This window comes from Mirounga leonina, unplaced genomic scaffold (assembly GCF_011800145.1).
Source record: "Mirounga leonina isolate KUSES-001 unplaced genomic scaffold, KU_Mleo_1.0 Mir_170, whole genome shotgun sequence".
Taxonomy (NCBI): domain Eukaryota; kingdom Metazoa; phylum Chordata; class Mammalia; order Carnivora; family Phocidae; genus Mirounga; species Mirounga leonina.
In genome coordinates, this window is record NW_023270433.1 from 8,879,628 (window position 1) to 8,893,937 (window position 14,310).

Below are 14,310 nucleotides of genomic sequence, written 5' to 3' on the forward strand. Positions count from 1 at the left end.
ATGGACCTACCTTGAAAATGTTACGCTTAGTGAAAGAAGCGCATCACAAGATTCCACTTTCATGCAATGTCCAGAATAGCCAAGTCTGTACAGAAAGTAGATCAGTGGCTGCCCAGGGCCAGGAAGGGGTGAAAAGGGGCAGGCTGGAGAGGAATGGGGAGTGACTGCTAATGGGTACAGGGGTTTTGGGGGTGTGTGTGTGATGAAATGTTCTAAAATTAATTGTGGTAAGAGTCACACAACTCTGTGAATACCCTAAAGACCACTGAATTGTATACTCCAAAGGGGTAAATTAATGGTATGTGAATTATATCTCAATAGAACTGTCACCAACAACACCTGATGCATAAATGTATCAAATCCATCTGTAAAAGGCACTTAACCACATGCTGCAACAGGGTCACACCGTGGTTATAACAGCAGGGCTGGAGTCAGACTCCTGTGTGTCTTCTCGTGACTCCCCTGCTTCCAGATGTGTGACTGTGGGTACGTTCTGCAAACCCTCAGTAGTTACTGTGTCCCACTGTCCTCACGTGGGATGGGTATAACAATACCCATCTCCAAACAGGACTCTTCTGGAGATCCAGTGACGTCAGGTACGTAAAGCATTCACCACGGGGCTTAGCATCTGGTAAGTCACATGCCACATATCAGCTAGCATGATTATTAGCTAATACATATAATAACAAGAAAAGCAAAATGTCCAAAAGTGAGAGGACTATTAAGAAAACAAAAATATGCAATACAACGGACTTGACTTGTTTCGAGAAAATGACAGCTGAGGAGCAGCTGAGTAGATACGCAAAGTCTGGTCGGTACGAAACGCTAGCAAGGAAACAGCGCAAGATTATGGGTCCAAAATGGGGCTAATATGGAAAGATAAAGTATGCATGACAAAGAATGAGATAAAGGATTTCATAAATGAATCATGGGTAATAAAGAAAGGATTCTTTGTTTTTCAGTTACTGCTTCACTGCTGGAGACATCCTAAAGTTGGTGACAGTAATTAAAAATAAAACAAGTTAAATCAAAATGAGGAAGCTCAAATATCCAGAGGTTTTCCAGCATTATTTAATAACCGACAGGCATGACAAGAACCGCAAAGCCCTCCCAGATCCTGAAGAAGCTTCGGTTGGTCAGTGATGCGCTTTTGCTCGCTGTGGCTCAGGGGTCAGAGTATTCCTTCAGAGTCGATCCTGTGTCCGCTAACGTGCGGTCTTTCTGGTTCTGGCTTTTCTTGTATGCTCCAAGAGCCAAAAATAAGGACATTATTGCACTTATATTCCTTGGGCATCTCTGATTTTTTTTTTCCTTTTGCTTCTGGGTCTCGGGCCAAGCTTGGCTTCCACGACACCAGAGGATGTGGACTAAGGAGGGACTATAACCAGTTTCACCGTTCCATTCCTGAGTGAGCCGATTCAGCAGCGAGCCCATTCTAAGAGAAAGGGACATTCTGCTCATTTATATGCTCCTACCCAGAACGCCACAAACTCCTTGGAGAACCAAGTCAGATACACAGCAAAAGCAGCAGGGTTTATTCACGGGCATGCAGCAAGGCCTCCTAAAATGTTCCCAAAGAAAAATACACATACAAAACATCTAAAAATATACCTGGTGGAAGAAAAGTCCCATTGTGATGAGTGGTACTAAAGGGAGACTCACGTGTGTCCACCGTCTCCTGAATTGGGATGAAGCCTACAGGCAGAGTGTCCTTGATGTCAATGAGCTTCATATCCACTAACACGTTCCCTAAATGACTCTTGGGAAGAAAGAAAAGAGATACAGACTATTAATCTGAACACCCCTGTGGTGGGTTTGCCATTTTGGCTTCGAGATGCATATTTAACACAATGACTCATGCAGCTTTACTACAGCAGGTTAATTAGAGGAGGTGCCACTTAATGTTCCCCAGCGGCTACACGGGGACTCGGGTGGCCCCCGGGAAGGAGCTTCATCTGCAGCACCTCAAAGCCACTCACTCAGACACGGCTTTGGTTAGCTAGACAGCAACCCAGGAGATGCGGGAGACTTAACCCAGCAGAGGGCAGCTGTGCACGCATGTCCTGGGACCAGGCTGCCACTCAGCCTGGAGCATGGGCTCTCGGGGGCCGACAGGTTTTAGAGAGAGCGCATTCCTAGGGCAGTCACTGCAGCAGGGGAGAGCTGTGTCAACCAGAGAACCAGTCACACTCCTAAGTGATCGCCAGTTTGCATACTGACACACATTTCGGTTGCTGGATACGTTCTGTAAAATCCCAGGAATCACAACCTAATACAGGCTGAAAAGCCCTGCTGCCTCAATATTACACATCTACTAAAATGACATGCACAAGGGCCTCTTAAAGTTTCTATTTAGTGGTAGCGTAGGGGGTCCACAGTGCGCGGTTTCTGTAACCAGTGCAAAAATACAATCTGAAGACAGCACACACCATTCTGTAACTGCAGGAGAGCGCATCCTCTGCAAACACACTGGCATTTGCTGCCCACATTTCCGGCTGAAACACTCCATGCCAACACTAGCTCGGAGAGCCAATCAGGGAATTCTTACCATCTGAACGCTGCGCTATCGTCTCTCTTGGCCACTTCCTATTTTCCTTCCTACCCATTTATAATGGCACATTTGTGAGGTTCTTTCTTCAGTATCTGTCTCACCACGAGAGTTCAAGGGCCACGAGGACCAAAACTGCCTGTTACTACCATACATCCAAGCGTAGCACACTTCTTGGCACATAGTAGGTGTGCAATTATTATCTACTGAATAATGTAATGTTTTGGGGTACATTTTCAACTGGGTGGGCCAGAGTCGGAAATCAAATTGGATTTGCTTAGATGACAAATCTAAACGGTATCAATAAAAACAAAAGTATACTTAATAAATACATTATAAACCGAAAGCTCACAAATGAAATAAATTCTTCAAACTTCACTATGACAGTCCATGTGTCAAGTGTCAACTGTGACCAGGGCTTTTAGGGCACTGTTGTCACAAAACTGTTTCTTTCTCTCACAATTACCGCATTTGGTGACTATTTTCTACTATTACATTTCAGATAGCCGGGTCTTGGGGAAACAATGCACAGCGCAGTGCAGCCCGTGGAAAGCGGAACCTTACTAATGCAGAATAAATCTCTGACCGTGTAGAAGAGGTTTGAACCGTTAACCTAACTCGAAAACATCGGCTGCTTTCAGAATTGCCTGATCTAATCTATCATAATTTTTTCTTTTCCTGGCAGTTGCTTTTCCGTGTCATCACTGCTTTCTGCATTGAGAAATTAACAACTGGGTATGTTTTCCTGCCCTGCAGATGGATGGGCATTCATCAATATCCTTCTCCAATGTCTTCGACTTGACAAGTTGGGTTTTACACAAGTCAACTGCAAACCACTTAGCGACCTCACCCTCCACACTCTACAAATGTCCCTGATCATAAAACCAGAACGTCAGTGGTGTGGCCATTAAAAAAAAAAAAAAGCGCATCAAGAACCCTCCCATGCATACAAAATGGGAGGCTGCACTGTCAAAGCTTCCCACAGCCCAAGTGGGGTCCCTCCGTGCACGGGGCTGCTGTTGTACTGGGTTTAATACAGTAGGTCTGTGACACTGCTCCCCTCCCCCATCCCATGCTCTCTTTCATTTCCTCCTCATAAATATGAAGAACATATTCCCAATCCTTGTTGAGCAAATGATTCATGCCAAAAGCCCAATATGCACTGACTCAGGGTATTTATACTGTCTCTGGTAGCCAGTATTTGCCAGTATACTGTAATTATTTTTGACAACCTTGCATTTAAGGTAGCCACAGATAACCAACTTAATATTCAAATGTTCATAAATCCTTCTGTTTAATATCCTCCCTACCTAATCTATGTACATTATTATTACAGGTAATGCAGAAAGTACAGGGCATGAAAAGTGCAATTAATCTCGAGCCTTCCCCAGGAAGCAATGTCACTCCAAAGCCAGGTTTCCGTATTAATAGCATTATTGGGGGAAAGGAACTTAGGTTCCAAAGGAGTGCCCTCAAACTCCTACACTGGGAGTCTCGAGCTGCCTAATTAAGAATCTGTCCAGTCTTGAGATCCCACATCCCTCCTGTACAGTTGTAAAAATACACACTACGCAATGTCCTGGTTGTGACAGCAGGGCCAGGACAGACCGGCTGTAGTGGATTAAAACATACCCATTCCTACTGTGCTCCTGGGCTGGCAAGTGGGTACCTGCCACCCCCCCTTGAGTGGATCCCTCTGGATCTCACTAAAGGGCTCAGTCGTTCTTCTTCTGAAAACAAAATGCACCGACTTCCCACCCTCCTTCAGAGGGGAGGCAGAGACTTCTCCCACCGCCCTCATACTCCTCTCCCAGCCCTTCCTCACACCCTGCTCCATCACACCCAGCCCGCACAGGGTAAGGCTTACAAAGTGAGCAGTCAATAACAACTCTTTCACGTTCAACAAACGCTGATGAACTCGATACATCTTCTATCATACATTTATGCAGGGCACTCCAAATTAGCAAGTACTGGTGACTTCTGTCATTTTTAGACTTGTCACTGTCACCAACTCCAAGGGATCCAGGACTCTTTTGGCCTAGACTACCAATACCCCACAGCCTTCAGGGGAAATGCAAAACCAACCCCCAAAAGATAAAAAACCAAAAAACAACCAGAACTCAAAAACAATCAAAGCGATCGTGGCTGTCCTCTGGGGCCACAGTTGGGAACTGCAGCTTCAGTCAGGAAAGGTGGGGGCTGAGCAGAGATCAGTAAAGAACATCGTGAGACCACTGGGCACGGTGAGTTGTGCAAATCCTCAGGAGTCTGTCCTTGCTGCCTGAGCAGCAGTGAATGCACTGACCTGCACACAGCAGCAGCCAGCAGACAGAACAGAGGTGACAAAAGCTAAAAATATAAACAGTTTCAAAAACAGGCTTAGGTCAACTCCAGGGACAAAGGGGAGTGAGAGTACACTGCATGTGGATATGGATGCAGGGGTGGAGGAATGGAGCAATGCCGGGGGTAGGGGGGGCGGGTAACTACCCCTATCTGCTCGAGCCCACAGCCGGAAAGGCAACCTGGCCTCCAGACTGTTCCTCAATGTCTCCTCGGGCTGCACGATGAGCCCCAGGGACCTGCTCAGACTCATTATAGGCTCAGCTGCCACCTTCTCACCTGTACGTGAAGGATTTCTAGTGTTTAGCACCAGGACTGTCCCTGCCCCATTAGAAACTCTGGACTTTACAGCAAGCATATATTACTCACATAATTAGGGGGAAAAAATTAAAGCGCTGTCTTCTCCCCCAGTCCTGAATACATTAGGAATAATGTTCCTAACAAAGACTTATCAATAAATAACAGGAACGGATGGAAGAGAGTGCAAGCCAGAGGATCACGTGACTGTCTACATGCCGACAACACTGAAGGAGCACACAAGGACCCTGGGATAGGACCACCGCTGTGTCGTACATGATGGGGAGAAGACTTATTGTTCCCCTTTCACACCTCTGGATGAGGATGTTTGAAATATTTTTTTCTTTTTAAACCATGAGCATATATTACTGTCATAATAAAATTTATAAAAATAAATTAATAAAAACATTCCTCCCCCCATTTTTTTTTTTTGCATTAGAAAGAGACAATAACATTTAGGCCAAAAATAAAATGTCACCCCTGAAAATGAAAATCTGACTGCACCCTGTTTGGGGCTAGGGAACACAGGTGACCTTGGGCAAGCACAAAAACTCTCTGATCTCAGGAAAGGAGCTAATACTTCAAGAGATTGTCTGAGGATGGAAGAGGTTTATTTGCAGAGTGCCTACGACAGGCCTCCCTCAGAGCTGATCTGTGTAAATCCTCACAAAAGCTACTTCCCTTTTTTTCTAAGACACTCATTAAAACATTCTGTTGGAAAAGGCTTAATAGACAGCTTTAAAACATCCTAATTTATGGGCCCAAGAGTTCAGAACAGCATACTAAAAGAAACCTGCACACGGGGTAGATACCTACCTGCAGAAACAATGAAATGTCAAACGTCACAGAGACTCATGGAGAAAGTCAGTCATTTTGGAGACAAGGCCGGGTCTGAGGCAAGAAGTGGTCGTGGAGCCTCTGCCTCTGCGTGCTGGCCAGCTTTAAATCCAGCTGCGCCGGCAAATACTCACGTCCACACCACCCTGTGATTTGTGACTTACAGGAAAGCTAGGAACATGAGGGCTGGGAGAGAAATTTCCTGGTTCCCTTTTGAGAACACATTTTAATGGAATTCACTGCACACTTGGGTACATGGTTAATAATACTGTTAATAAATGAAACATAGCGCTAGCTCCTGATTCTACCCAGTTCACTAAAACCACTGATTAATATGGCAATGAAAATAAACCACCACCACAACAACAAAAAAAAAAGAAAAGAAAGAAAGAAAGAAAAGAAAAGAGGAAATTTCAACCAGGCACGTAACGCCTTGTGCTCACTCAGCAAACGGACACCACTACTAGACTTACATTTTCTTTGGAAAATGATCTCGTGAAACACAGGTATCTGGTAACCTTGGATTTAAATAAGCCGTCTTTCCAGAGGTCAGCGTCCACGCCATCTGCCGTCTGTGCAACCTGCACCAAAGAGACAGAAGAGGAGTGCAGGTGAGGCAGGCTGGAACCGAAGGTGTACTTGAGCAGCTTCTTCGTACCCGCGCCAATTAACACCGGCCCGGACTCTCATAGCATCTCATTAGTTCATTTCACCAGGCGCCGGGAAGAGACTTTCCAAAAGGTTTGGAAAACGGGGAGTGTGACAAATACAACTTCTAAAAATATTGTCCCCAGGGAAGCCACTGATTAAAGACACCCTGACAAAAATGGTTCTAATGAGAAAAGAGCAACTTTTGTTGCAATGGACCAAGGAGGGTCTGGAGAAGTCAGCACATTAAGTTGCTCATTACCCCTTACTCAGGGGACGGCAGAGGGTGCAGAAAAAAGTCCAATGGGGTGTGAAATGCCACCTGAGACGGGCACCGCCCGCGAGGAGACGGCCGCGGCGGCCTGTTCCAGGACCCTGGGGCCAGCCGGGGTGCTTCGTCATCGGGACCCTTGTGGGGACTGGGCGCGGGGTGCCAGGGAAACTCGCTCCTCGCTGTGTCTTCTCCCTACAAGCTCTGCAAGGGGTACTCAAGGTCGGAAACTGTCTCATGATAGAAAAATAAAAAAGATTCAGCTCCTTGTTTATAGTCTCACTAAGAAGCCATTTTCCCGTGCGCAGCTATATAGCGGTGATCCTCTCAGACGCATCCAAGCATGAAGCCAGCCTTGAGCTGAGTCTTAAAGGACCTGTGTACTGGGCTGGGGGCTGGGGGGCCTCGTGTGAAGACTCCTGCTTTGGGGCAAAGAGTGGACAAGGAGATTGGAGAGCTGGATGAGGGCAGCACAGCCCCCATCTCCTTCCAGACGGCTCTATTCCCGGCCTGGCAGGGCGTGCTCTGCTTTCTCGCCCAGCAGCCCAGCAGGATGGCACTACCGGCCCAGGGTCTGTGGTTGGCACCCCAGGGGGCACGGCCGGGAAGACGGAGGGAGTGGCACCCCATTTTGGGATGAGCTCAAAGCCGTCTGCTCTCTGTTGTCTCCCCGGTTGTCCTGTTGAGGTTTAGACTTTGGGATGCGGTCCTTGATCTGACAGACTGCTGAAAGCACCTCCATGCTTTGCACAAAAACTGCCCTGATTCAGCCCCATCCCGAGTACACGCTATATAGCGCGCCAGCGGCCTGGGGCTGTCACACACGCAGGACGGGGGCGTGTTGGGCTGCGCTGCCAGGACATCCCCAGGGCCCCCCACAGCCATGTTCTCCGAGGCTGCCTCAGAGAGGCCCAAAGGCCAACTGGCAAAAGAAAAATGCCTCTTTTCCCCCTCCAAACAGAACAATTGTAAATTAGCCAATGCAACACAGGAAAAGAAAGGTCCTTATGCTACATTTGCAAATATGTTTGGCCTGAAACCTGGAGGAGGAATGGTATGGGGATAATTTCAGGAACCCTGGCTCCAAGTATGTCACCCCCACAGAAAGACATGAAATAGAATGGCATCAGGCCTCCTCAGCACTTTTCCCCATAATGGTCTTCCATCAAGTTTCTTGGAAAACATGAGATTTCAGGCAGTGGCACTAGCTCTCTGCCACCAAGGATCCCCTGGGTCGATTTTCTCCTGTGGATTCCATGTTTTGAAAGATTTTTGTTTCCCCAACTGTCCTTTTACTGTACTTCCTCAATTCTAGGACGTAGTCATTTAAACCCACAGATTTAAAGAATAACCCTTCAGGAAAAAAAGAATAGAATGTCAAAAGGTACAGATCTATTTTAAGATGCATTCCAATTTTAGAACCATTAAGATGTGAAAAAAAAGATGCTGTAGGAATAAAGAAATAAGGGAACCTATATGGTTTCTCTATAATAAATACATTATCTTTAATAAATTAAAAAAAAAAGAGTCTGCAGAACACTGGAAGGCTGTGGAACCCCACGCTGGGACCTCAGAAGACAGAGCTGTTTTTAACCTCCCACTAGAAAAGGAATGGAGTTCAGAAGGGCTCTCCTGGATATCTGGGAATTGCACTGGGGGGTGGGTGTACCCTAAATCAAGACTATTGTTTCCAGGGCTTGGAAATGATGGTTCCCTCTGCTTGCCCCACTGCCTGAATTTTCCTTTTTCTGGGTGAGAAGCCACCTCACTGTGATAAAGAGGCCGGGGCAAGTGTGTAAAGAGAAAAAGCTCGCAGCAGGCCTGCCCTTTCCTCAGAGGCCCAGACAGTGGCGGTCCTCCAACCCGCACTGGAGAAGCATTAAAAATGGACCACCAAAGGCCTGGCTTTGCCCTGAGGCCACAACTCATTTGCAATGAAGTAAAAATGTGTAATGCCCTTCAACCTCAACCAAGGGGAGGTGAGGAAGGTGGTGAGAAAGCGCGTGAGCAAGCACAAGCGTGTGTGTCTGGGCAAAGTGCAGAGCTGCCCAAAGCCTGGACCTATGCAGGGGATGGACTGAAGTGAGGAGTGAGAAGACCCGGGGTCCCAGCTCATCAGGAGCACTAGGGAAGTGGGCCTAGTGTAACAAAGCCGGGCATTCCCAGCCTTGCCTTCCCTGTAACAATAAGATGTACCCAGAAGCTGCTTTCCAACCCAGTCACATAAAGGTGTTTACTAATCTTAATTCTTCCCATCCCAAATTAGATGAGCTAACAACCTACAAGATACATTATGTATGAGGCAGGTAGCTGCATGAAATTCACGTCTCAACTCTGACCATGAGACCCCAGCAGCCAGCCTCTGAATCCCGGGACGGGAAAGGCCGTGGGGAGGTGGGCCGAGGGCTGCAGGAAGATGTGCTCTAGGTGCAGCACAGCCCATGAAATTAAGAGGCAGACCTGAACTTGACACAGGATAGCTGAAGCAAGCCCCCTCCTCCTGGGGGCACTGTGGTTAGAGATGATGTATGTGCAAAGCGTGTGGCTTAGTGCACACCAGGGAGCACCCACAAAGCTAGCGCTAACATGCCTAAGCGAAAAATGGAGACATCTAGTCTAACATTGAACCAAACCTTTAAAGTGATGTCATGCTACATCAAGATGCAAAAAGTCCTAAACCGTCACGCTGGGGTTCAGCTGGTCCTCTGTGATTCCTTCCCCATCTCTGGGACTAGATGTAGTTTTCAAATACAAATTATACACATGTGCAATTAATGTTTACCTGCCCCCTGCTATTCTGCCACTGGACTATAAGCTTCACAAGGAAAACGGCGATCCTCATCTCTCCCTTGCAGTAAGCATAGTGTCTGGAACGTATGGGCTCAATCAAAACTTGTTGAAGGAATGAAAGAATCAGCCATTCAATCGGGAGCAAAATGTGAAAAGCTATACACCTTGCTAGCTTCCCAAGCAAGGTAATCTCAAAAAAAATTTTTAAGATTTTATTTATTTATTTATTTGAGAGAGAGGGGCAGGGAAGGAAGGAGCAGAGGGTGAGGGACAAGCAGATGCCACACTGAGCACAGAGCCCAACGTGGGGCTCGATCCCACGACCCTGACATCAGGACCTGAGCCCAAATCAAGAGTCAGACGCTTAACTGACTGAGCCACCCAGCACCCTGGTACCAAACATTTTAAAATGAAGTTTCCAGGATATAATCCCTTCAGCTGAGTGTATCCCCTTCAGAATCCCCACTCTGTGAGGCCATATACCCATTTCAACAATGAGGTCCCTTATTCTTCTGGTCATCTTATTGCTCTCCTGCCCTGTTCCCCAAATCACTGGAGTATGTCCAATGCTGTCACTATGCCTTGAGTATCTGTTTGCGGGGCTTCACACGTGCACACCCACACACATACACTCTCACACACACTCTTTTATTACACACACACGTGCGCGCACCCCCACACAATACACTCTCACACATATACTCTTTTATTACACACACACACTCATTCTGCTCTCTTATACACACTCACTCTTGCATGCCCTCCCTGTCTTTCCAGAGTCTCCCTGGGTACAGGAGCTGCCTCTTGGGAGGAGTAGGTGGGCAGTGACAGACTGAACACATGGCTTTGTCTCCCTTCGCTGCCAATATTCTTCTCAAATGACAACCATGTGGAGAAGGTATGAACCCACTAAAATAAAGAGCAAGAGCAGAGTACGATGCAAGAGAGATGCCAACAACTGTTTGGATGTGGAGTGAAAGGCTGGGCTTTAGCAAAGTGGAGTGGTGATGACATCTAAGGACCTGAAGGGACTAATGATCTGCCCCCAGACCCTGGGCCCCAGAGCTACCAGATTCCACTGGGGTGAGGGTGGGGGCTGTGGGGGTGGGTGCGTGTAAGTTTCCAGCTGAAATAGGAAGATCCGAACAAGGTCTATAAACATAGCAGTTATACTCCCAGATCCCTGTCCCCATTTCAGATGTATTTTCTGCAGAAATGGAACGAGTAAGGCTCAGGGCTCCAGAACACCAAGAGGAAGTAGACTCCAGACTGAAAACAGGGGGGTAACTATGCACACTGAACGGTGGGCCCTCCCCTGCACCACCCCCACCCCGCTCCCACCAGGCTTATCCTCCTTCCTGCTGCTGGCACCTCAGCAGCCAGGGGTATCCCCTAAATGCTGGATATCGAAGGATTCATCTCTGGAGACACTAAAGAATGCCAGAGAGCGGATCGGCACACCCAGACTCTGGGGTCTCCTGCTCCAAAAGCTACTTCCCGGCTACATCACCTTGTGAGCCCCCCACCAGCCAACAGGCCCCACGCCCACCCCCGGCACTCCAACCTCGTTCTTAAATATAAACTGACAACAAAGGATCACCAGGTGCTGGGGGTAAGTCTCAGATATGAAAGACAGGGTCCAAACTAGAAAAACGGGCATTTGAAGGTAGCACAAATTGTATGAGGAAATAAAGTTAAGGAACAAACAACCAAACCTATAATTCATATAATTGCAACCACCAAACAAGAATGGAATATTGGGAAAAAAAATTCTAAAGGATCAATTTAAGAATAATATAAAGAGCCTAGAAATAAAAATGTTATAGATAAAATGAAAATTTTTAAAAAATACTGGAACAGAAAATTGAGGAACTCTTTCAGAAAGTAAAATACAAAGATGAGATAAGCTATAGGAAAGAAAAAAACTAAGAAGGCTGAAGGATCAGGACAACATCCAACTAATGAAATCTCCAGAAAGAGAAAGAAAAAATGGAAGAGAAGGTGAGTGGACATATTAAAGAGGGCTTGAGTACTCTAGCACAGGGAATGAAAAAGTCCCAAAGCAAAACAGGAGAGAATCCCACCAAATTTCAGAGAAATAAACCATCTTTAAAACTTCCAGAGAGAAGTAACAGGTCACATACAAAGGAATGCAGATCAGAATGCATCAGACTTCTGGATAGCAACACTGAATGCGATATAAGACAAGAGAAAAACATTTTTAAAATTCTAGGGAAGGGGCACCTGGGTGGCTCAGTTGGTTGAGCATCCGCCTTTGGTGGATCCTGATCCTGGAGTCCCAGGATTGAGCCCCACATAGGGCTTCCTGCTCAGTGTGGGGTCTGCTTCTGCCCCTCCCCTGGCTTGTGCTTGCTAGCTTGCTCGCTCTTTCTCTCTCTGGAATAGATAAATAAAATCTTAAAAAAAATAAAATTCTGGGGAATTCTGGAATTCTCTGCCTAAACCAATTAATTGTGAGGGCAGAATAAAGACCTTTGCAGATGCGCAAGGAGTTAAGAAGTTAATCTCCCATCAGGACTCTCTTGGGAACCTACTGGAAGATGCATCAGCAAAACTGGGGATGAAATCAATGAAGAGGAAACCACGAATCCCAGGAAACAGATCCTGCACAGGACGGTGATGAGAGGGGCAGCGGTGTGCCAGGGAATAGACACAACACGAGGAAAAGAAGAGAAGGCCACGGCGGGCCATCTGCAGGAGGAAGGGATACGACAGTTTTTAGAATTGTACTTAAGCCCTGGGATGAAATATAGATGGGAGTGTGACAGATGTACTGGAGCGTTTAGAAAACTAAAAACACAGGCATAAAGTTGTTTGAAAACATAATTTATTAACTTAAAATTTTTTTTAAAAATGTAAAAATGTAAATGTAAAAATCAATAGGTGCTTAGTATGGAGATTCCTCAAAAAGTTAGAACTAGAACTACCCTATGATCCAGTAATCACACTACTGGGTATTTACCCCGAAAATACAAAAACACAAATTCAAAAGGATACATGCACCCCGATGTCTATAGCAGCATTATCTACAACAGCCAAGATAAGGAAGCAGCCCAAGTGTCCACTGACTGACGAATGGATAAAGAAGATATATGAATATTATTCAGCCATAAAAAAGAATGAAATCTTGCCATGTGCAATGACATGGATGATGCTAGAGAGTATTATGCTAAGCAAAATATGTCAGTCAGAGGAAGGCAAATACCATATGATTTCACTCATATGTGGAATTTAAGAAACAAAACAAATGAGCAAAGGAGAAAAGAGAGAGAGGCAAACCAAGAAACAGATTCTTAAGTATAGAGAACAAACTGATGGTTCCCAGAGGGGAGGTGGATGGGGGTGAAACAGGTGATGGGGATTAAGGAGGGCACTTGTGGTGAGCACCTGGTGATATATGGAAGTGTTGAATCACATATATGTTATACACCTGAAACTAATATAACACTGTATGTTAACTACACTGGAAATAAAATGAAATGAAATAAAATAAAGATAGCTGGGAAAAAATTAAAAAGAAAATTTAAAAATTCAAATATAAAAATCAACAGACACCTAGACAATTAAACAAATGAAAGCAACAAGTCAATGACTAATTCCAAGAAAATGAAAAGGTTGTACGAGAAAGAAAAGCTACCCCCAGTACATGACCTGATGGAGTGGTACTCTGTGTTTGCCTTGTCATATGTAAACACTGACAACCAATTTACCAAAAATTGTGATGCTCTCTGATGGGGGAGATTATAAGAAAACTGAATGTGTAGGATAGGTAAATCAAGAAATAAGCAGTATACTCAAATTATTTACAAACATGGAGATAAAGTACCAGAAGTGAAGAAATCTAAGAGTTGAAAGTGACTACCTCTGGGGGGTGAAAAAGGAAGAGATGGGCTGGGGGCTGCTACATGGTCTTACAAGCCTTTCGGTACTCTTTGATTTTTTTTTCTTAAGCAGGCACCACACCCAGTGTGGAGCCCAACATGGGGCTTGAACTCGCCACCCTGAGATCAAGACCTGAGCTGAGATCAAGAGTTGGACGCTTAACCAACTGAGCCACCCAGGTGCCCCAGTACTCTTTGATTTTTTTTTTTTAACTATAAATGTATCACTTTGTTAAAAGAAAAGTGAATTTATTTTTTTAAGATTTTATTTATTTATGAGACAGAGAGAGAGACACAGCCAGAGGGGGAACACAAGCAGGGGGAGTGGGGGAGGGAGAAGCAGGTTTCCAGCTGAGCAGGGAGCCCGATGTGGGGCTCGATCCCAGGACGCTGGGATCATGATCTGAGCCGAAGGCAGACACTTAATGACTGAGCCACCCAGGCGCCCCAAGAAAAATGAATTTAAAAAAAAGTGGAAAGCTGGGAAAATATATCATGGAAGACCATACGGGAATGTACTTTTCCTTTTAGGGAAACCCCCATCAGGGACATTCCTACAGGTGCAACATGACCCAGTGCCAGTTACCTCCTCGGTGTGTTCCAATGTCCACAGCTGTGTGCATGGTGGAGTCCAGCTTTCTCTACTGCTAGAGCCCACGAAGAGTTACTCCCTGGGG

The 14,310-nt window shown here is 45.9% G+C and overlaps 1 protein-coding gene across 12 annotated transcripts in view; it reads right to left on the reverse strand.

Annotated features, from left to right (window-relative positions):
• MVB12B (multivesicular body subunit 12B) overlaps positions 1–14,310 on the reverse strand; it is a 269,437-nt gene that overhangs the window by 119,730 nt on the left and 135,397 nt on the right. For all 12 annotated transcript variants that reach the window (XM_035015792.1, XM_035015791.1, XM_035015794.1 and 9 more), the window contains 2 exons: positions 6,496–6,603; positions 1,663–1,759 (listed from right to left, as the gene is read on the reverse strand). In XM_035015792.1, the coding sequence (XP_034871683.1) occupies positions 1,663–1,759; positions 6,496–6,603 (205 nt within the window). The remainder of the gene's footprint in view (positions 1–1,662; positions 1,760–6,495; positions 6,604–14,310) is intronic.